Source organism: Somniosus microcephalus, chromosome 23 (genome assembly GCF_052327205.1).
Source record: "Somniosus microcephalus isolate GS21.2 chromosome 23, FLI_Smic_1.0, whole genome shotgun sequence".
Classification (NCBI taxonomy): domain Eukaryota; kingdom Metazoa; phylum Chordata; class Chondrichthyes; order Squaliformes; family Somniosidae; genus Somniosus; species Somniosus microcephalus.
Window position 1 is genome coordinate 52,889,974 of NC_141009.1, and position 23,398 is coordinate 52,913,371.

Below are 23,398 nucleotides of genomic sequence, written 5' to 3' on the forward strand. Positions count from 1 at the left end.
ACCCCCCACGCCGAAGTCCTACTCAATCTAATTTGCATATCGCCAAACGCAAAATCGGCCATGAGCCAGCGCAATCGGGCAGCGTTTTAAAAAGTGATTTTTTTTTTTTAAATGTTGCTTTAAAAAATATTTCTTGATATATTTAAGAGTGGTAACTTGGTTTGATTAAGACAACTGAAAATGGGTTTCACACAAAAAATAAGCATTTTAATCAGTGTGTCAATCCACCGCCTGTGAGTAACCCGATTTTAAATTGAAAACGACTTAAAAAAAAATATACGAACCTGTTTTCTAGTTAGATTGGGGTGCAGTAATCATTTCCTTAGTAAATTTAAAAAAAAGATTACATTCAAAACCTTTTAAAATGTTCCTATTGGTGTCCTTATGCCCAAAAGATCCAGCTTAATTTCTGGAGCCTCCTCGAAGGCCCCGCCAACGAGCACAATTAGTGGAAACTCCCAATGGTGATTCATTCACCCTAGGGCCGTGGCCAGTTTTGTGGGTGGGGCCTGCCTCTAGCGTAATATTTTGAAAACTAGTGCAAAAGATCGCAGAAACTCGATTTGTGCTGATTCCGCGATCTTCTGCGCCGGTTACGCCGATTTCGGCTGAATTGCGCCGAAAACCCAGCGTAACCGAGCGGAGACCCCAGGCCCTACTCTCCAGCCTTTTTAAAAGGGTCCTGTAGTCATGAAAATTCCTAGCAAACAAATCAAAAGATTTGCCGAACACACAAGATGGGGACATAAAACATAGTAAAACACGTCATGATGTTGAAAATGACAAATACCTCTTTGGTCGAAAGGATTTGCCAGCACTTTATAAAGACAATGACCATTTCAGTCCGGCACGGCAAGAGAGCCCCAGGTGGGCAGAGGAAACGCTTCAAGGACACCCTCAAAGCCTCCTTGAAAAAGTGCAACATCCCCACCAACACCTGGGAATCCCTGGCCCAAGGTCGCACAAAGTGGAGGAGAAGCATCCGGGAAGGCGCCGAACACCTCGAGTCTCTTCGCCGGGAGCAAGCGGAAGCCAAGCGCAAGGAGCGCACGTCAACCCAAGCACCCCACCCACCCGCCCCTTCAACCACCGTCTGCCCCACCTGTGACAGAGACTGTAGGTCCCGCATTGGACTCATTAGTCACCTGCGAACTCATTTTAAATGTGGAAGCAAGTCATCCTCGGTTCCGAGGGACTGCCCAAGAAGAAGACGACTGACCTGTGTTCTTGACTCTTCTAATTATTATAAAGGCTAAACCATCAATATTTCTACATTTAAAAACCATTGTGAAGATCATTTAAAATGACTTAGGCCATCTAATCTTTAAGGAGCTCCAACCTGTGTTGCATCGACTCTGTTCCTGTACTGACTGTGTTGCTGTCTGTCAGTCACGCTGAGGGAGAAATATGTTATGAAAAAGCTTAGCAAGCTTGTTTTGTTTGTTAAACTACGTGAATATGCAGTGCAAAGGGCTTTCTCACATGGCAGAATGTAATACACTCAGAAGTAATGCTTCATTAGCTTGTCACAACATGATTGTTAAATGCACCCCACCGGCCAAGAAGTGCATAATGTTTAAGAAAACCAAGTCGAGACAAAAGTACAGGATTCCGAGGGGAGAGGGAGAAACCGAGACAGGGCGAGGGCAGAGATGGGGTTAGGAAGAGAGGGGGCGAGACAGAGGGAGGAAGAGAGACCGAAGAGAGGGAGAGAGAAATAAAGAGAGACAGACAGACATAGGATGAACATAAAAACATTAAGATATAGGAGCAGAAGTAGGCCATTTGGCCCTTCGAGCCTGCTCCGCCATTCAATAAGATCATGGCTGATCTTCTACCTCAACTCCACTTTCCTGCACTATCCCCATATCCCTTGATTCCCTTAATATTCAAAAATCTATCGATCTCTGTCTTGGATAGGTGGACTTGCCTTGAGAGGGTGGACTGCAGTAAACTAATCCACTTGTGACATGGCTGACACTATCGATCAGTTCCTGCACCAACAATTAGCTAAGCATCCCTGTGTCATACTTATTTTTAAGTAATTCACCACTTCTCAATGTGTATCCTTTTATGGAATTTTAATGGAGCAAATAGCAGAAACACCTGGTTCACCTTATCCATAATTTCACCCACTTAACTTCCAGCATGCTCTGCATTTTTAACACTTCACTAACATCAAGTACATCTGCTTACACTGATAACATGATGGAAGGGGAAATAAGAGCCAAGAGCTTTTTTGTTTCCAGTACTCAGTCCAAGTGTTTTCTTCCCATTAGCTGCTTTTTTTATACAGCTCATAGTTGGTGATTCAAGTACTCTCAGCCTCTGAGAGGCTAAATGTAATTATGTACTCCACTCGCCTCTGTTCACATGAACTGACTGAACCCTATGCTGCTCAGAGGTTAAGAGCAGCTCCTTCTCTCCCTCTGCTGCCAATCAAAGTCACTGGCAAGCACATAATATGAAAGGCTTTATTTTGTTATTTGCATCATTGAAACCGCTCCCTCAGGATACCAGTTATAATGGCTTTTGCCACCTTCTGCTTCATAAAATGACATTGGAACCAGCAAATAGAATCAAAATTTAGGGAGCAGCCTGTAAAGCTGAAATTCCCGTTGTTGGACGGTATAGCGTAATTCGAAAAGGAACTTGTACAGATCAATGAAAATAAGTATGGGGACTTTGGTGGGTTGTCTGGATTCAAACTCATGAACTGGCTGTCTTGTCGGTTGTTCCAGCCTCTGACGATGTTCTGTGCATACTTCTGGCCAAATCCAGATTACCTTAGCAGATCTGACATTCCTACATTAAAAAAGTGCTTCAAATGTACTTCATTGGCTGTAAAGCGCTTTGTAAGGATGTCCTGAGGTCTTGAACGGCGTGATATAAATGGAAGTCTTTTCCTATCCTCATCTCTAACATTGATGGAAATTATGAGGAGACACTAAGTTCTGGTTTCAGAAGTTAAGTTGGGTTTCCTTTAGGATACAGCCTATGAAGTGCAACACAGACCACAAGGGCCTTAGTCCGTGCTGCATTAGCTTATCTTAGCCAGAGCACCAGTTGGGGCCGTACAATTGGCCTCAGCACCCCAGCGCATAAAAAGGAAAAAAAAAAAAATCATACAGGGATTCTATTCATGATTGCTATTCAGTGCCTCGCTGGAAGGTGTCTTGACAGTGTGTATCTAACTAATACATGCGCACATGCACGCACACACACACACTCGACAACAAACTCCTAAGAAGGACCTCTGTCAAATGGTATTGTCAAGAAGGAGCTGGGCCTGTATTTGTCGAGAACAAAGACTGAGGGCTATAGACAACATTGCCCACTCCCAGAAGAGGGAAGGGAAGGGAATTAGTGTCCCCTAAAGTAGACGATCAGCAGGTGTTGTAGGAGGAAAGTCCGTGAAGTAATAATCATACATGGACACTAGATGGAGCCGGCTTGATGGACTGAATGGCCTTTTCTCTCTTTGGACCTTCTTATGTCAGGCTTGGACTTGGCTGTGATGCTCTCCGTGGAAAATGGTCTGCCAATCCTCACTGTCATGGCTTACACATGGAGACTGGCTTCTTGGGAGAGGTTGCAAAGGGCAGCCAGCACCTAGCAGTCCCTCCCCACCTTTGGTGGGGGCGGGGGCAGGAAGTGCTATCCAAGTATATTTGTGAAGCAATGTTATATTTTGAGCTCTCTACTACTGCAATGCTACTGTCAGGATGGCTGCTGGGGGCACCAACTACCAGACACCGTCTGTGAGTCGCAAAAAGAATCTGAAGAAACATTCCCAAGATGGCGCAGGGATGGCCTGATTCCAGGTTCGACAAACACTGCTCCTAAACTGGCTGCTGAAGGCTGTGTGACAGTAGTGCACTGTGATTGACACTGGATTTTCTCTCTATCTCTCCAGGGAACGCCTGGTCGCCACCTTGACATCGCACTGACTGCCTGGTCATAGTCAGCAACTCCACACATGACTTCCTCTCTCTTACAACTTCAAATAATAATTTCCTTAGCCTTCTGCTTAGGGAAAAACACAACAGGAACAAATGTTGAGATTACATTGGGGCAAACCAGACAAGACGATCGAGATGGAGAGACACAAGCAGGGACAGATTGGAGAAATCTAAGCAAAGCAGCCTTGGCTTAGCGGGTAGCACTCTTGCCTGAGTCAGAAGGTTACGGTTTCAAGCCCCAATACACTTTAAAAGTACTTCACTGGCGCTTTGGATCATCCTGAAGTCGTGAAAGGTGCTACATTAATGGAATTTCTTTTTTTCTTTCCTAAAGGCCAACCTATCCCCTATCACTAAGACCCTTATCTTTGCCCCATTTGAGACTCTATTTTGATAGTATCGTTAATTATATCATTGACAACTGAGGACAGTTTCTGTTTTTAAGTGTGAGATTTTAAATGAAAAATAAAACAATAAAATTCCAGTGCTTCTGGCAAATACAAGAAATACACTGAGCGGAACATTATTCAGCTAGTAATAAGCTTCTGCCTCAGAATAATTCAGCAGCTCTCTTGATTGCTCAGCGAGTTTATTCAGTGAACAGCTTTGTCACACTGACCGGGAAGAGCCAGGTTTGATCCCAATCTATGCCGATTTAGTTGGCCTCAGTTGGGGCAGCAATAAGGGAGAGCTACAATTAGTCTCAGTGCCTCTAGGTTGGGAAAGGAAAATTGGCCAGCGTTTTCCATTCTCGATCACTATCAGTGACTCCTGTTGCAAATGCATCTGTGTGGACATCAGGTGAGGACAAGACAAGACCCCCCTTCAGTTAAACAGACTGCCAAAACTCAAAACCAAGGTCATTATCATATAATGGCCACCTGGGTGAGGTACTGGAGGGCAATCGCACTCGAGCAAAGAATTATATCTTCAGAAGGACAGAATATTAGACAAAAAAAGATCAGCACTGGGAAAAAAAAATCTAAATAATTAAAAATACAAGAAAAGCAGGAACAGGAAACGGTCAGTCAGCTCAATGAGCATGGCCAACATAACTGCAGATAGACAGTGGATGGATCCTGGGGGATGTGTTGCTCAGTCAACGCAGTCTCCTGGAACTTGTTCGATTGTCTCGGGGGGGGGGGGGTGGTCAGAGAGGAATTTCACAGACATTTTTCCTAAATTGGCCTAAAGATTTTTTTTTCTTTTTTTTTGTTGTCTTCCAGGAGATTGTGTGGTCGGGTTGGCAGGCACACACAATCTCCCTCCCTCCCAAGTGCCTGGCCCACATTCCCTCTATTCAACGGCGATTGCCGTTTTCCTCTGCAGACTAATGTCCAAGAGAGTTGGGTTGAATCATTTCACCAAGGGCAATTATAGTCAACAAGCAGGGAGGGAGATTTTCATCCCATCAGTCAGGGCTAGTTTTGAATAAAGGTCTGAGAAGAGAAATAATAGCACTGAATCTCACTGTGTAATTCAGGTAGGTTTTTTTCAAATGCAAAAATGAAATCCATTTCATGTTCTTCTGTATCTACAGATTATTTTTGAGAAATATAAATTTAAATCTTGCTTAGTGTTTCTCAAGCATAATGTAATGTTTCCACAGTATAAATAAGATAAATAGTGTGTTTATTACTCTTCAATAATTACAAAATGAACAGAACAAAGGGCGCCCTATGTGATATTGATTTATATTTTATGACAATGGCCTATATAACCCAATTTGCCTGCAGTACAAGTTAGTCTTTCGCACTCTCAAAGATTAAATCAATAGTACAGCTGTCACCATCTATGATTAGCATCTTGTACTCAGCAGCCTTTGCTAATTTATGGAGAATACTTTCACACCCGATTTTTTAAAAATCTACTGCCGAAAAAAACCTTTGCATTCATTTCACCTCTCCCCCAAGAAAAGCAGGGCTCCATCAATGCTTCGCGCTTGCCAGAATAATCTGTTTAACATGTTTCTTCTTAGGCAGTCCCTCGGAACTGAGGATGACTTGCTTCCACACTGAAAATGAGTTCTCAGGTGACTGATGAGTCCAATGCGGGACCTACAGTCTCTGTCACTCAAAATGTTGCAGTTGTACTGGATTTTTGAATAATTGCAGGGCAAATTTAAAATATAATTTTCATTATAAATGTGCTGCATGTTGAACATGTCACTCCCCGTCTAGTTTATTAGAACTTCCACAGCTCACATCAATCGCTCAGCCCCAAGCACTCCCACCCAAACAGTTATATGGAGGAGACTGGGGACGCTGGGATTGTTCTCCTTAGAGCAGAGAAGGTTAGGGGGAGATTTAATAGAGGTGTTTTTAAATTATATGGGGTTTTGATAGAATAAATATGGAGAAACTGTTTCCACTGGCAGAAGGGTCGGTAACCAGAGGAACCAGGTTTAAGATAATTGGCAAAAGAATCAGAGGGGAGAGGAGGAGAAATATGTAGCGAGTTGTTGTACTCTGGAATGCGCTGCCTGAAAGGGTGGAGGAAGCTGATTCAATAGCAATTTTCAAAAGGGAATTGTATACTTGAAAAGGAAACATTTGCAGGGCTTTGGGGAAAGAGCAGAGGAGTGGGACTAATTGGCCAGCTCTTTCAAAGGGCTGGCACAGGCACAATGGGCCGAATGGCCTCCTTCTGCGCTGTCAGATTCTATGACACGGTGGTTCAATATATAAGTATTTATGATTGGCACTCCTGAAGCACCAGTTATGGCCAAGTACCCAGTCTGAACCATTCTTTCTGCCAACTGAGAGAAGTTAGAACAGATGCAAGACATGGGGGTTTGGTTTCATGAAGCTGTGGTTGGTAGCTTCGCTGGGCTCTGACCTTTTCTATGACTTTGTCCACCTCTGTGCCGACTGGCGAATAAAGGATTTTGGGATTAGTGGTCATCAGGTGCACCAGTAGTCCTAGGTTGCGTTGCTCCTTGCTGGTGAAGCCCAGCGAGCTCATGTTTCCCTGCTTCAGTGCCTCAGGTTCTATCGTTCTGGAAAGGGGAGAGAGAAAAGTAAGTGAGATGATGTACAACTGCCAGCAGGAGGAAAGGAGCAACACATCATTAATAATCATAATTAAAATTATTTCTGGAGTACTTATTTCAGTAAATGAGTTCTGGGAAAAATTCTGACAAAATTCAGATTTGTTTTAAAGCCACCAGTTAAAACAGAATGTTTTAGTTTATAACCAAGGGCGATCTCTGAGCATCGCAAACAACTTCAGGACAACAGGTGTCCAAATAGAGAACAAATGGATATGCAGTCGGACCCTAAAATGAGCAAGTTCCATAGATTATGGGGTCGATTTTCAGTGTGCCGTGAGGCGGGCTTTTAGGCGTGCGGGGGGCTAAAATCCCGAATTCGGGGGTCCCGACACCATCCCGCCCAAAACCCGCCTCCATGTAAGTTTCAAAGGAGGCGGGTACCCGCCCCGCACTGGGACCCGCCGACCCGAGGCGGGAAGGGATTAACAGGCAGTTTTTAGCCTAATCCCTATTTTGAGGGGTGTCGTGTGGGATTCCCGACGGCTCCAAACCACACCAGGTTAGAGTCGGGCCGTCGGGTTGAAGGACTTGGAGGGGTCGAGATGTCAGTGTTCAGGTGAGTGATGGGTGCAGGAGTGCAAAGGTAAGTATGTTTGGTGTGTCTAAAGTGTGTAAAGAAGTTTAAATTACCTGTACTTACCTTTACAGCCTTCGGGAGTCCATCATTCAGCTGGCACAGAAAGCAGAATGGCCGCGAGCTGTCAAAAGTGACAGCCTGCAGCTTTCAGTACCGGTGAGATTTCTAACTGAGTCTGCGTAGAAGGACTCAGGTTAGAAGTGAGACTGTCAGTGTTTGACAGCTTCAAACAGCTGTGAAACACTGATATTTCATCTGTCAACACGTCCTGACAGATGAAATTTCAGTCTGTGACGTCACCTGTTGCCGGGTGGCCCTTAATTGGCCTGCTGAGCCCGCTGGGCGGGCTCAACAAGGTCAATCAAGTTAAAATCGCGTGGATTGGCCGCATCTCGATGGAGGCGGGACTAAAACCCGAAAGTTGTAGTTCTGCCTCCTTCCCGACTTCTGAATGAAAATCCAGCCCAATATCAGTTGCTGGCCAAACTTCACAGACTCAAACTAGATAAAAGAGGTGACAACATATTTTATCAGAATGTTATTCCAAGTACATTTTCCCTAATTACAAGTGTAATGTTGTTCTAATGATGAGAAAATACAGCAAATGGTGTGTCAGAATTTGGGATTCTTTGGCAATTTTTTCCTTGGATATGAGCTATGTCAAAATGTTTTGAGCAAAAACTTACCTAAAAGAGATTAAATTCTCAAGTCAGCCCCACAATGGTTGTGAATCCATAGGCAGACAAATAATATTTAATATGTAAGATGGAAAGTTGTTTCACTTCAAGACCAATCAATTCGTTAGCCACATTTGATTATTCAGAAAGATTTCTATTGATCTGTGAGAAAGGCTTTTAAAAATGAGAACACAGACACCAAAAATGTCAATCAGGAAGCAGCAGACAGCAGATCTATCAGAGGCAGTAGGACAGGGCGCAGAGAGATTGGTTTCATAAGCTGAGCAAGTCAATCTACTGAAGTGGGCTAAGGGCTTGCGTGTTCTTTATTTTTTGTATCGCTTGTTAAGCAAATCTCATCAAACTCTTTGTGCGGTTATGCTTTACCTATTGTAGTCTACAATTCGAACCAAACTTTGCCTCCCCTTGTGTTGACCAAGTCAGACCTGGGAGAGACTGAAGCAGGTGTGTGTAAGACATGGAGGCATTGTTATACGCTCCTGGATCCCGATACCGCACAAGTATAGATATCGGGCAGTGGGGGTCAATCCCCCATGAAAGGTAGGCTTTACCATCGTCGAATCCCCCACCATCAACATCCTGGGGGTCACCATTGACCAGAAACTTAACTGGACCAGTCACATAAATACTGTGGCAACAAGAGCAGGTCAGAGGCTAGGTATTCTGCGGCGAGTGTCTCACCTCCTGACTCCCCAAAGCCTTTCCACCACCTACAAGGCACAAGTAAGGAGTGTGATGGAATACTCTCCACTTGCCTGGATGAGTGCAGCTGCAACAACACTCAAGAAGCTCGACACCATCCAGGACAAAGCAGCCCGTTTGATTGGCAACCCATCTACCACCTTAAACATTCACTCCCTCCACCACCGGCGCACCGTGGCTGCAGTGTGTACCATCTACAAGATGCACTGCAGCAACTCGCCAAGGCTTCTTCGGCAGCACCTCCCAAACCCGCGACCTCTTCCACCTAGAAGGACAAGGGCAGCAGGCGCATGGGAACACCACCAGCTCCAAGTTCCCCTCCAAGTCACAAACCTTCATCGTCGCTGGGTCAAAATCCTAACAGCACTGTGGGAGTACCTTCACCACACGGACTGCAGCGGTTCAAGAAGGTGGTTCCAACACCATCATCAAGTTTGCGGATGACACCACGGTAGTAGGCCAGATCACCAACAACGATGAGTCAGCCTACAGGGAGGAGGTCCAGCATCTTGTGAAGTGGTGCGCCCATAACAACCTGGCCCTTAACATCAAGAAAACCAAAGAAATCATTGTGGACTTCAGGAAGTCCAAAGGCGGAAGTCACACCCCCAGCCACATCAATGGGGCTATGGTGGAAAGGGTGGACAGCTTTAAGTTCCTCGGAGTCCACATCACGGAAGACCTCTCTTGGTCCCTCAACACCTCCTCTCTGGTGAAGAAGGCCCAGCAGCGCCTATATTTCCTAAGGAGGCTGAAGGGATGTAACCTGTCACCCCTGATCCTCTCTAACTTTTACCGCTGCACTATAGAGAGCATCCTGACAAACTGTATCACAGTATGGTATGGCAGCTGTAGCTACTATGACCGGAAAGCCCTGCAGCGGGTAGTCAAAACTGCCCCACGCATTACCGGCACCTGGCTACCGACCATAGAGCACATATACCAGAAACGCTGTCTACGGAGGTCACGGTCCATCATCAAAGACCCTACCCACCCCAGCCACAGTCTGTTCGCCCTCCTGCCATCTGGGAGACGCTACAGATGCATTCGCACCCGTACGACCAGATTTAGGAACAGCTTCTTTCCCAGGGCTGTCATCCTACTGAACTCCACAAATAAACTCTAAAGCCTGCACATCTGCCAATGCATTTTATTATGGTTATGTTTATGTTAATATACTACAAGCCAAATGTATGTTGAATGTTTAAATGTCTTAATCTAAATGTACACTCTCGGGAGCCGCAAGCCTACATTTCGTTGTACTGCACTTGTGCACTAACAATGACAATAAAGTTGATTATGATTTTTGATTTGATTTTGGTTCACCACCACCTTCTCGAGGGCAACTGGGGATGGGCAATAATTGCTGGCCTTGTCAGCGACGCCCACATCCCATAAGTGAATTTAAAAAAAAGACTGTTTATGGGAGCAGTTGACACCCCCATACCCGCCGAGGAGATATCTACAGCAGACCTAAATTTGTGACAGGGTGTAGAATTATATGATAAATTGCATGCAAGGATAAAGCATCAGAAACATTAAATGGGGCACAGAAAACATTAGCAAAGATCACAGAGAAAAATACTTTAGTCTCTGTTCGAGGAACAAGAAAACTTACATTCACAAGTTTCTTGTTTTAGGTTAGTATGACGGTGAGATTGAATGGCAAGCAGTGCCACATGAAGGCCTGGTGACGGAAAGGGCCAAGAAGGCAACTATAATACATTGCAGCATATTTGAGAACATATGGGGGGTGAAAACAGGCACTAAATGGGCGCTGTGCTAATAAGAAATGCCTGTTTGAAAATCTGGATTTAGCACTCAATTTACAGGCTAATTGATGATTATCATGATTTAAATATGCCGGCAGGCGCTAAAACCGACAACTGCAGGTTTAATACTCAAGTACTGATGAGCTGCAACTTTCCTGGAGCTGTATATGTGGGCTCCTCTCACCCATTTCCACTTAAGGTGTGGAGTGCGATGGCTGGAAGTCACAAGGAGCAAGAGAGGGGGCGCAGAGGCTCTCCGATGTGGCACTGAAGGTCCTTGTAGGGGAGGTAGAGAGGAGGAACAATGTCCTCTACCCGCAGGAGGGGAGGAGGCCACAGAGGCCGCTAATGTGGCGAAATCGCCAAGGAGGTTACAGCCAAGAGCCCGGGCCCCAGGACATGGTGCCAGTTCAGCAAGAAATTTAATGATTTGACACGAATAGTCAAAGTAAGATCCCGTCTCACAAGCACACTTCTCAATAACTGCACCAGCATCACAACCTCACCACACTTCATCCACCATCGAACTATACACTGACATTCACACCCCCCACACTATCGCATCCTTCATAGGCACTACTCACACCTCAAGACACATCTCGCAGCTCTTCAACCATGTGAGGCATCACACATACACCTGTCACTACACTCATTCACAATCACCCAACTTTCTCTTCCAGGAAAAATTAGCAAATAACAGGTGGCAGCAGGATCTGACCCAGGGAGGACAACCACGTCTGCATGACATCACTCCCCTTGAGGCGGCGGTGCTGGTCGTGATCGGGAGGAGAGTGGGAGATGCCGTGGTCAGAGGCAGAGCAAGGGGTATATCACCTAGAGGTATGTGGCCACTCCAGCTTCCTTACAGATGCACAACTATTTCCCCCAAAGCTATCCACACTCCCAAGCTCCATATGGTCTCATCACACCCATCTTCCTATAGTGGCCACACGCACTGCACGCTAACCCTTCCAGCATCATCACTGCAGGCTCCCAGGAGCAAGATGCACCTCGCACCCCTGGAGCAAATGCAAGTTGAGCAACAGCTACCTCGTGCCCCTGGAGGAAGAGGAAGAGGAGGAGAGCGGGGAAGAATGCACTGCGTCAATGGCTACCACGGTCGCAGGCACCGGCTCAGAGAGCGGCATCACACATAACTTAGAGGCTAGGTTAGAAAAGTGATTCTCGCAGTGGAACGCACCGAGCACTAGTGGGCAGCAGCCACGCCGGGTGGAAGGGACACCACAGGTGCCACCTTTCCAGGGGCAAGGTCGCATACTAGTTCTGCTGCAGAGGATTCAATGAGGATCTCGCAGGAACCAGCCTCAGAAGAAGTCTGATGGGTGCGACACACCAAATGCTTGGTGCAATGGAGAGCTTGCCTGAAAGCCTTTGGATAGTGTCTCGGGGGAATGGAGGAGTCCTTCTCCATCTTGGTCTGTGGCATGGACACAGAGTCTGGAACCCATCCTCTCCAGCGTGGAGAGGCTGGTCAATGCCAGCCAGTGAACTGTGGAGCCTGACATCTTGCAGCGTCTGATGACTGAGCTCGCAGCTTCCACTGCAGTCATTACAGCTTGCATGGATTGGCAATCACCACTAATGTAGACACCTTCTCGGCAGAGTACTATAGGGCACCTCCTGACATCTAAACCTCTACTCGAGGACCCCAATGGTCTGCTCAATGATATTCCTGGTGGCTGTGTGGCTCTCATTGTATGAGTGTTCAGCTGGTGTCCAGGAGTTTCTCAGGGGAGTGATGAGCCATGGCATCAGAGGGTATCCCTTGTCACCTAGTAGCCAGCCATGCACATTGTGTTGGGACTCAAAGATCTCTGGGACAGAAGACTGTCTCTCATTATAAACGCATCGTGGCAGCTCCCTGGATAGCAGGCATTCTCCTGCATGATGCGCTGCAGGTGGTCGCAGACAAGCTGCACATTGAGGGAATGTAATCCCTTCCTGTTCCTGAACACCTCCGAGTTTAAATGAGGGGCTCGCATGGCCACATGTGTGCAGTCAATGGCTCCCTGGACCATGGGGAATCCCGCAATCCCGTCAAATCCTGGAGCTCTCTGTCTCTGGTCTTCTTTGGCAATAGGGTCATAGCTCAGAGTGTAAAGAGCTTCAGAGGCCTATCTTATCCAGAAGTGCTCAGAGGATTGTGATATGTGCCTGATATCACCCGTGCCAGCAAGTTAGAAGGTTCCAGTAGCATAAAAATTAAGTGCTACTGTGACCTTGACTGCCACAGAAAATGCAGTCCTGCCTGTGCTGGGCGGTCTGAGTCTTCATTCCACGAGGCCACAGAACTCTGTGACGACCTCCTTGGTAAAGTGCAGCCTCCTCATGCACTGGTCTTGGATCATCTGAATGTAGAAGTCGTGCTCTCTGAATACCCTGGGTGGACACGACCTCGTGCTGACAGCCTTCCTTCCCTCCTGTCCCTACTCTCCCTCTCTCCTACAGCAGTTGGTGCTGCTCTGTCTGGCCTCAATCTCCTCTGCCAATTCCTCATGCAGAGTAAGGGGGACCCCTAGCAAGATGCCCATGACCAAACACTCCCTTTCTCCTGGTGACTCCTATAAGGTGTCCAATAAGGTGGAGTAGCACAGCACTCACACTTATTAGGTGAAGTCCTGAGAAAATTTCCAGGAAAAGTGTTGATAGATTGTTGGTGAAGTCTTGACAAAATGTCCCAGAAAGTCTCCCGATGTGTCTCAAAAGTCCTCTTCAAACGCAGTGCAGTCAGTCGATCTCCAGCAGCAGGTGAACAGTGAAAGCTGAGCATGGCTTTACGTAACACTCAAAATCCTCAGCAATGACTTGTTTATTCCTGTTCAGCTGGTCGCTGCTGGGAGAGTTCGTTAATTGAAGCGGTACTCACCGAAATGGCATGCAGCCTCTTTAATGAACACTAGCAGGCAATTTAATTGTCCATTGGCCCCTTAATGATCCTCCGGATGGCTGTTCCTAGTGTGCGCTTCAACTCCTTTACCAAGATGGCGTCTTGTGCTAAACACTGGCGTTGCTACTTGAGACCCCATCTTGGCCACCTCAGAGGCTCATTAGCGCCCAAAGTATCTGGTGAAAATTGCCCCCATGCACTGTAAAAAATTTTTTAAAAGCACCCTACCTGGGAAGGGGTGGAGGGGAAGAAGGGGGCATGCTTTCCTGACATTTTTTCCAAAGGTGAAGAATATAGGTATGGCACAGTGAGCTAGAACCCCAACAGACTGCAACAAGTGGGAGGGAGTGGGTTTACTTCACTACCTTTCCATGCGATGAGTTTGCTGATCTAACTAAAGCTGCAGTGGGGAGGCGGCAGGCAGAGGCCATGTATTTCTACACGGAGGGAGGGTCATCACAAACTGATCTCATGTACCTCCTCGCAGTCTATTCTGGAGTGCCACTGCCAGAGAGGAGGTCTCCAGGCTGCCCTCTCACCCACAGGAGGTTCATGCCACAAGAATCCAAATGAGTTGGGAGGAAAATAAAGAAACAGTAACTTGAACATCTAATCCTCCCCTGACTGAAAGCTAAAAAAAAAAATCCTGCTTTTTCTATATTATGGGTGGATATTTTCAGTTGCTTTACAAAATACAATAATGGAAAGAACGGATTTTATCTCATGTCAGAACACAGGACTGAAAGTGTCAGTAGTACAGAGTGTACAAAGGGAAATGGGAGGAGATGGTGCTTAAGCCCAGTGCTGACCTGTAAATTAATCAACTGTGTCACTGCGATAAGATGAATTGAAAGCCAACTCTGAAGAGATGCATGCTGAGCGAGGGACGGTGGGATATGCAATTTGGACCATGAATGAACTAGTGAGCGATAAAGTCAAAAATTGCTTCTGAAGGTCGGTCTTGTATCAATTTCTCACCACAATACCAGGATCATGTCGGCTTGAAGTTTTACCTGTTATTCCCACAGAGGATTGGCTGAAGGCCAGCCCAGAGCTGGACAAAGGCTGAAAACTGGGTGTGAGGATTCTCCTTCTCGGGCTCCTCTTCCTCCTCCGAGGTGGCATTGGCGACAGTGAAGTTGCCGCTCCAGCTGGTACTATTGGCAGCGGCGGGCGGGCTTTTGCCCGCACAGGCCCCCTTTGGGAGCAGTCGGGCCAGTCCTGATAAGGCATCCACATCTTTCAGAATCTTTTCCACCTCAATGAGGTCTTCCAGCAAGGCCTGAAGGTGATGCTGAACGGCTGTGCTGTTCACCTCATTCAATTTGAGCTGCACAGGGGAAAGGAAAGAGTTATACAGCGGTACCAGTAGGTTATAATCAGCGTGGTATATAAATACAAGTTGTTGTTGGTACAGTTATTCATAATAGAAACATAGAAAAATAGGAGCAGGAGTAGGCCATTCGGCCCTTCGAGCCTGCTCCGCCATTCAATGTGATCATGGCTGGTCCTCTATCTCAATACCATATTCCCGCTCTCTCCCCATACCCCTTGATGCCTTTTGCGTCTAGAAATCTATCTATCTCCTTCTTAAATATATTCAGTGACTTGGCCTCCACAGCCTTCTGTGGTAGAGAATTCCACAGGTTCACCACCCTCTGAGTGAAGAAATTTCTCCTCATCTCAGTCCTAAATGTCCTACCCCGTATCCTGAGATAATGTACTAAAATAACACAAGGATCAGCCACAAGGTGATGCTAAGAGTCAATGGGAATCTCATTTGATATTTCAGGTTGGTTGGCCAATGCTCTTCCATTTCTGTATATTGAAATGTATGTATTGGCTTTTTTCAAACTCCTCAATGTCAGGCGCTTACTAAAATGCCACAAGATTGGTCACCATTTGGGACTTGGTTGAATTATGAGCAATCTACCGTTGACCGTGTGCATGGGCAGGGTACACTAACAGAAATCAAAATCTTGCGAATCCAATCAATATTTCCTTTTTGTCAAACGACTTTTCAATGCCTAATCATATGAAAAATATCCACGGCAGCTTATAGAATGACCTTACATCCACATCTCTCCAACGTGTGTCCTTCAACAGGATAAGTATGTGTGTATTTTAATCCTATGTTTGCATTTAAAATTAGAGTTAATATAAGCACAATAAACATCTAATTTAGTGTCTAATCCACTATTCAATCCAGCCATTTTGTTCTTACTTTTCCTTTGTTTCTTTTTTCTCTCCCTCTTAATCCAATCTTTCTTTCCCCCTCTTCATTTCTCTTTCTGTACCTGATGTGACTGTAATTCCCCCTCCTTCTCCATCGTTCTTCTGTTTCTTTCTCAATCCTTACATTTCATTGCTTGCTCCCGCCGTTCACTAAGGATCCAGATTCCCCGTTGTCCTCGCTGGGCCATTAGCAGCTCGCGCTTCCCTCAAGTTATGGCGGAAAAAAATTTGAGCTGAAGGGTGCAGGAAAAAGTCTAACTAAGGGCGCACGCCGTGAGAGGCCCGGCTCCAGCCAGATTTGGCCCAATGTCAAGGTTGACCTGTGACCACTTGGCTGAGGCAACCAGCATCCATCGGCGTACAACCCAGCGCTAATCAGCCCAGGAGAGGCAAGGAAATGGGAGAGAAAAATGAAATGAAACGCATCAGTTCTTTAAGGGAACCACTTGAGATGTTAATGCAATGAACCCAATGTGGCCCTTTAAAGCCCCAAAAACTGAAGTCCTCTTCCTATTGCCCCACTGAGCTCCTTGGAACTGGTCAATCAAATATTTAATCTGTTTTAGGCACTCGATTATCTGTTACTGTTATATAAAAAAGTGGCATTGATTGCCAAACGATAAACCCACTGTGTGAACATACAAGGAATCAAATCAGTGCCACACTCCCTTCAATTAAATGTTCCCATCAACATGGTATTCAATTGTCTGGCACCATGACAGCCATTTATTCCATCAAACCACGTCCTATCTCTGTAAGCTTCAGGCTATTTTATTAAATAATTCAACAGGAGGCATTTTTTTTTTTTTTTTAAATGAAAGTATGCGGGATGCACTTTAACAACCCTGCCAATAGTGTTCCGTGGCAGCAGGCTATCAGCAGGTGGAGGAAGGCATCCCGCTGAGATTTCCCACACCAATTTCCTCCCGTCATTCGGAGGACAGGCTTCCCTCTGTTCAGCCTCGTCCTGCAGCGGCTCGAGCAACATCTGTAACTCGCCTTGTCTGGGGAAATCGTGGCTCTGGGGCCTCTATTATAGAATATCACAGCACAGAAGGAGGCCATTCGGCCCATCGCGTCTGTGCCGGCTCTTTGAAAGAACTGACCAATTAGACCCGCTCCCCAGCTCTTTCCCCATAGCCCTGCAATTGTTTCCCCTTCAAGTATTTATCCGATTTACTTTTGAAAGTTATTATTGAATCTGCTTTCACCGCCCTTTCACGTAATGCAATGCACATCTTAACAACTTGCTGCGTAAAATAATTTCTCATCTCCCCTCTGGTTCATTTGCCAATGATCGTAATTGTGTGCCATCTGGTTACTGACCCTCCTGCTAGTGGAAACAGTTTCTCCCTATCCACTCTATCAAAACTCCTCATTTTAAAACCTCTCTATTAAATTCCCCTTAACCTTCTCTGCTCTAAGCAGCACAATCCCAGCTTCTCCAGTCTCTCCACATAACCGAAGTCTCTCACCCCTGATACCATTCTGGTAAATCTCGCCTGCACCCTCTCCAAGGCCTTGACATCCTTCCTAAAGTGTGGTGCCCAGAATTGGACAGAATACTCCAGCCGAGGCTTAACCAGTGATTTATGGCGCAATGTATTTCCCAACATGCACAGCTGGCGGACGAGCCGCCCCACTGGCAGTGCAACCAAGAAAAATCACCCCACCCCTTCCATGGTGCCACCCTTCGTTCAGTTATGTAGCAAGTGATTCGGGGACACTGCAGGTATTCTACATCACGCTAAGTAAATTCGGTGCAAGCATATCTCAATGCATCAGAGCTTCCTGACCTCTCATGCTGGAGCCAGACACCTTGATGGACAACCAAATGCATCTTCCCCCAGTTGTGCAATTTTGACTAGTTGGGACACTGCACAAAGAGGGACTCATCTTAAGGATGAGAACAACCAACATGGAATGATGAGGTGGAAAGGCACGCATCATCAAGAGGCCCAGCTCTCCCACACTGGGGAATCATTAGAATGAGCGGGAGGGTTCTACAAAGAAAAAAGAAAAAGTTGATTTTGTTTCCCCCAAGATCAGATCTTAATGCAACTCACCTTGTCCACAATTTTCTGGATGTCCACTTGGCTTTTAAGTTCATTAGCGAGTTCCTGAAAATGTTCCTTCCGCACTTCGGTGGTGGTGTTACAAACAGCTGCCCGGTAACCATTTAGCCTCATCTTCTGAGACGCAGGGATCATTAGAATCTTCTGGAGATCGTCCTCTTCATCGTTACATGTCAGGTATTCCAATACGTTGGGCATGAACAGAACATTCTAGAAACCAGAACAAAAAGTTCCATCAGTTGTGGAGAAAAAACAGAAATAATGCACAAGATGAGAAGCAAGCCAAGTCACAATACATTGATTAGTCAAGTTGTGGAAATTCATAAAAATGCATCTTCTGCTAATGTTAATGGTAACCACAGTAACTTGATTGATGGATGAGAAAATATGATTTAATCTTTCATGAGGATTGGCCTTGCAGTTGCACAGCAGTGTTGAGTTCAAAACAAGGAGGCACGGTCAATACATGGCCATTGTCTGCAGAATGGTCAATACATGGCCATGGTCTACAGAATGGTCAATGCATGGCCATGGTCTACAGCTTGGTAAATACATGGCCATGGTCTACAGCGTGGTCAATACATGGCCATGGTCTACAGCGTGGTAAATACATGGCCATGGTCTACAGAATGGTCAATGCATGGCCATGGTCTACAGCTTGGAAAATACATGGCCATGGTCTACAGAATGGTCAATGCATGGCCATGGTCTACAGCTTGGTAAATACATGGCCATGGTCTACAGAATGGTCAATGCATGGCCATGGTCTACAGCTTGGTAAATACATGGCCATGGTCTACAGCTTGGTCAATACATGGCCATGGTCTACAGAATGGTCAATACATGGCCATGGTCTACAGAATGGTCAATACATGGCCATTGTTATAAATCTCATCATCAAAAAGAAACTACTCATGAAATAACGCTGGACGGCCAGCTGGTGGCGCTGTCCAAGGAGTATAAATACTCGGGCGTGGGCCCAGCTTGCCCTGGGACATTTTGTAAAGACAAGGAGCTAGTGAAGTACAACTAGACCTCCATGTTCTGAAACAAGTTGATTAAAGCCTTGCTTTATACCCAAACCAAGTGCGTAGTGAGTTTTATTACATCAATTTAATCAACTTGCTATCGACTCCACGCTTTGGGTGATTTTGGGAACAGCCAGCTACGACTCGAACCGTAGAAGGGAACTCAGACAAGTAATCGATCCATCATGGAGAAACTACTCAGACCCGCCCGTCTCGACCTGGACCTGAATTCACTTACAGCTGCTAAGGTATGGAAACCTTTAGCAACTTCCTTGAGGAGTGTGGTGAGAATGTTCCTAATAAGTTACGAATGCTTACTAATTATGTATCCCCTCATGTGTTTGACTATATCGAAGACTGTGTAGACTATGACGCCGCTATCTAAATGCTACAACAGCTATATGTCAAGTCCCCAAATGAAATTTTTGCTTGGCATCTACTGGCCACAACCCAGGGAATCACTTGACGAATTCCTTCAGAAACTTTGCAGGCTCAGCAAGGATTGTAATCTTAAAGCTGTCACAGCTGAGCAGTACCAGGAGGAGTTAATTCGTGATTCCTTTATTAATGGGATTGCGTCTCCCTTCATACGTCAGCGTCTGTTGGAGAATAAAACCCTCAAGTTACAGGCTGCCTATGACCAGGCATGTTCTCTGGACTTAGCAAAGAGGAACGCAGATACCTATCTTTCACCACGTGCACGGGCTGCTGCTATCACTTTTAGTGACTCCTTCGATAGGCCTCGGGCGGAAGCCCTCATGGATGAAGACTCCAACCTGGCTGATGACAACCCTACCCTAGAAGCCTTCACTGATGACGACCCTGCCCTAGCGGCATCTTGGCAATCTGGAAGGAAATGTTTCTTCTGTGGAGGTGTGTTCCATTCTAGGAAATTTTGTCCTGCTCGTAACGCAACCTGCAATCATTGCAGCAAGAAAGGTCACTTTTCTAAGGTATGCCAGTCAAGAGCCTCTGTTAGTAAGAAAGGCCACTTTTCTAAGGTATACCGGTCGAGAGCTCCTGCTGGTTTTGCAGCTACTATCTATAAAACTGCTCCTCCCCCAAGAGCCACTACTAAGGTTACAGCTTCAATCTATAAAACTGCTCCTCCCCCAAGAACCACTACTAAGGTTACAGCTGTCAAGGGTAAAACTGCCCCTCCTCCCAACACAGCTGTTTTTCCCCAAAGTCTGTTCCATGCAGCCACGAAGGTCAAATTTTAATTTGATTTGTTAAGTTTTATTTAAAGATTTATTAGAGTTTTAGTTACAGTTTATTTGTTTAATTTATTTTGGTCTTACAAAAAGAGGGCCACGAAAGTTTCGGTAAATGGACACATTTTGAGCGCACTAATCGACTCATGCAGCTCTGACAGCTTAATTAGTGAGCGGGCTGTCAGTAAGTTAAAACTGCGTATTTACCCCTCGGACAGGGAAACTGCAACGGCTCTGACGACACTGACCACCAATTCTTCCAGCTTTTGTCGTGTCGACCTTATTCTCAATGGCCGCACTTATTTCTCCACCCGGCTCGGGGTGCTCAAAAACCTATGCAGTGACATGCTCCTGGGACAGGATTTCCAGAAACAACACAAAAGACTCACTTTCGAGTTTGGAGGGTCAAAGTCAGAACTTACTATTTCCAAAGTACCGGTTTGTGCGCTTTCGGCGGCTTTGTTTGACGAGCCCTCCTTGTTTGCCAGTCTTTCCCCCCGATGTAAGCCCATAGCCACTAAACCACGACGTTTCAGCCAAGATGATCGATCCTTTATCAAGGCAGAAATCTCTCGCCTTCTAGCTGACGGTATCATTGAGCCATGTTCATCTTCCTGGCGGGCTCAAGTCGTCGTTGTTAAAAATCCTCTGAAGCAACACAAGAAATGTCTTTGCATCGATTACTCGCAAACTATTAACCAGTATACCGACCTGGATGCCTACCCACTACCACGCATCGATGACATGGTCAATAACCTTGCCAACTACAAGGTATTTTCAACTTTTGATTTAAAGAGCGCATATCATCAAGTACCGTTAAAGGACTCTGACAAAAAGTATACAGCCTTTGAGGCCAATGGTCGGCTTTATCAGTTTTGTCGCCTTCCATTTGGGGTCACCAATGTGGTGGCCATCTTTCAATGGGCAATGGACAGCCTAGTCAAACAGGAGAACTTAACGGACACTTTTCCATATCTAGATAATATCACCATTGCCGGTCATGACCAGTAGGAGCATGATGCCAATCTCCAGAAAATTTTTGACGTTCTCCGTCGTCGCAACTTAACCTTAAATGAGTCCAAATCTGTGAAATCAGTACCATCAGTCAACATCCTTGGCTGCTGGGTGGGCAATGGTGTCATCAAACCGGATCCGGAGTGACTTCGTCCGCTTCAGGAGCTCCCTCCCCCTACGAATCTCAGTTCTCTTCGTCGGGCACTCGGCATGTTCGCCTATTATGCGAAATGGATACCCCACTTCTCCGACAAGATCCAGCCCCTGCTTCACGCAAAAGTCATTTCCATTGGCGGCAATGGCTATTTCAGCTTTCAACCTCCTCAAGCGACAACTGGAAAAAGCCACGCTTCGTTCCATTGATGAAAATATTCCTTTCGTGGTCGAGTGCGATGCATCGGATGTGGCGATCTCTGCTACCTTGAATCAAGGTGGTCGACCCGTTGCATTTCTGTCCAGAACTTTGCAAGGTAGCGAGCTACATTATCCTCCTGTCGAGAAGGAGGCTACGGCCATCATCGAAGCTGTACGTAAATGGAGTCATTTTCTCGCTCGTCGCCATTTCACACTTATAACCGATCAGCGCTCCGTGGCCTTTAGGCTGGATAACCGGAAACGCACTAAGATCAAGAATAACAAGATACAACTCTGGAGGATGGAATTGGCCGCCTTTGGATACACCATACATTATCGACCCGGCAAAGAGAATGTGGCCCCGGATACCCTCACGCGTGCATTCTGCTCTTCCATGTCAACTTCGACTCTTACGGATTTTCATACTGACTTGTGCCATCCTGGCGTTACCCGTATGATGCACTTTGTGCGATCTAAAAATCTCCCATTTTCTACGGAAGATGTGAAAAGAACATGCTCCTCCTGTAGAATTTGTGCGGAATTAAAACCGCAATACTTCCATCCATCGGATGGCTCGCTCATACACGCTATGCACCCTATGCAGCGACTCAGCATTGACTTTAAAGGGCCATTGCCTTCCTCAACGCGAAACACCTACTGACTTACTATGGTGGACGAATATTCACGCTTTCCCCTGTCCCAATATGCTTACTTCCACAGTGATCAAATGCCTCGATCAAGTCTTCTCCCTTTGCGGTACGGCCAATTTCATCCACTCTGATCGGGGTCCCTCCTTCATGTCAAGCGAACTCAAAAGTTATCTTTCCCAACGGGGAATCGCCACAAGTAAAACGACACCATACCATCGGTAACAGACAGGTTGAGAGATACAACGCTATCATTTGGAACGCTGTTCGTCTTGCACTGAGGTCACGCAACCTACTAGACCAGCAGTGGGAAACTATGCTCCCTGATGTGTTGCATTCCATCAGGTCTCTTCTTTCTACATCCACCAATGTCACGCCTCATGAGCGATTCTTCAGGTTCCAGCGTCGCTCCACTCATGGGAGGTCCCTACCGTCATGGTTGGCAGCTCCCGGCCCCGTGCTGCTCCGAAGATTCGTCCGATCTTCTAAACACAATCCCCTCGTCGACAAGGTAGAACTCACGGATGTTAATCCCACGTACGTGCACATGCGGTACCCTGATGGCCGGGAGTCCGCCGTTTCGCTCCGAGACCTGGCTCCCTGTCCAGCCGGTCCCACGGGCCCAACTGATAGAGGGACCCACGGTAATGATGCCGACACTCTGCGCTTCCTTGAAGATGACGCCCTACCTGGGACATCACGAGATCTGCCGGCTACCCCACGGATCCACTCAGGGAGCCGCGTGCTCCCCGTGGGATAGCCACCCGAAGCCAGGTCACCGGTCAATCCCCAGCTATCAAACAAGATGAAGCCAGCTCTGCGCCTGTGGGGACCCGCACCCGGAGTCACGATCTCCTCAACCTCCCTCAGGTCGATCAAGGCAACACGGGCCCTGTCGATCCACCGGCACGGATCAAGCAGCCCAGGGACCAAGACACGGTCCGGGGAGACGTGCCTTCCAGCCATAAACAAAGATCTAATAGACTGCGGCTATTTGTGGTCCGCCTAGGAGGAAGTCGTCAGACTTCCAAATCTTTTAGGCAGGAAGAATGTTGTAAATCTCATCATCATAAAGGAACTACTCATGAAATAACACTGGACGGCCAGCTGGTGGCGCCATCCAAGGAGTATAAATACTCGGGCGTGGGCCCAGCTTGCCA

The 23,398-nt window shown here is 46.4% G+C and overlaps 1 protein-coding gene across 1 annotated transcript in view; it reads right to left on the minus strand.

Annotated features, from left to right (window-relative positions):
• Window positions 1–23,398, minus strand: part of abca2 (ATP-binding cassette, sub-family A (ABC1), member 2) — a 603,170-nt gene that overhangs the window by 208,312 nt on the left and 371,460 nt on the right. The window contains exons 8-10 of the mRNA XM_085965847.1: window positions 17,973–18,191; window positions 14,685–15,001; window positions 6,801–6,960 (exon numbers count right to left, since the gene is read on the minus strand). Of these exons, the coding sequence (XP_085821973.1) occupies window positions 6,801–6,960; window positions 14,685–15,001; window positions 17,973–18,191 (696 nt within the window). The remainder of the gene's footprint in view (window positions 1–6,800; window positions 6,961–14,684; window positions 15,002–17,972; window positions 18,192–23,398) is intronic.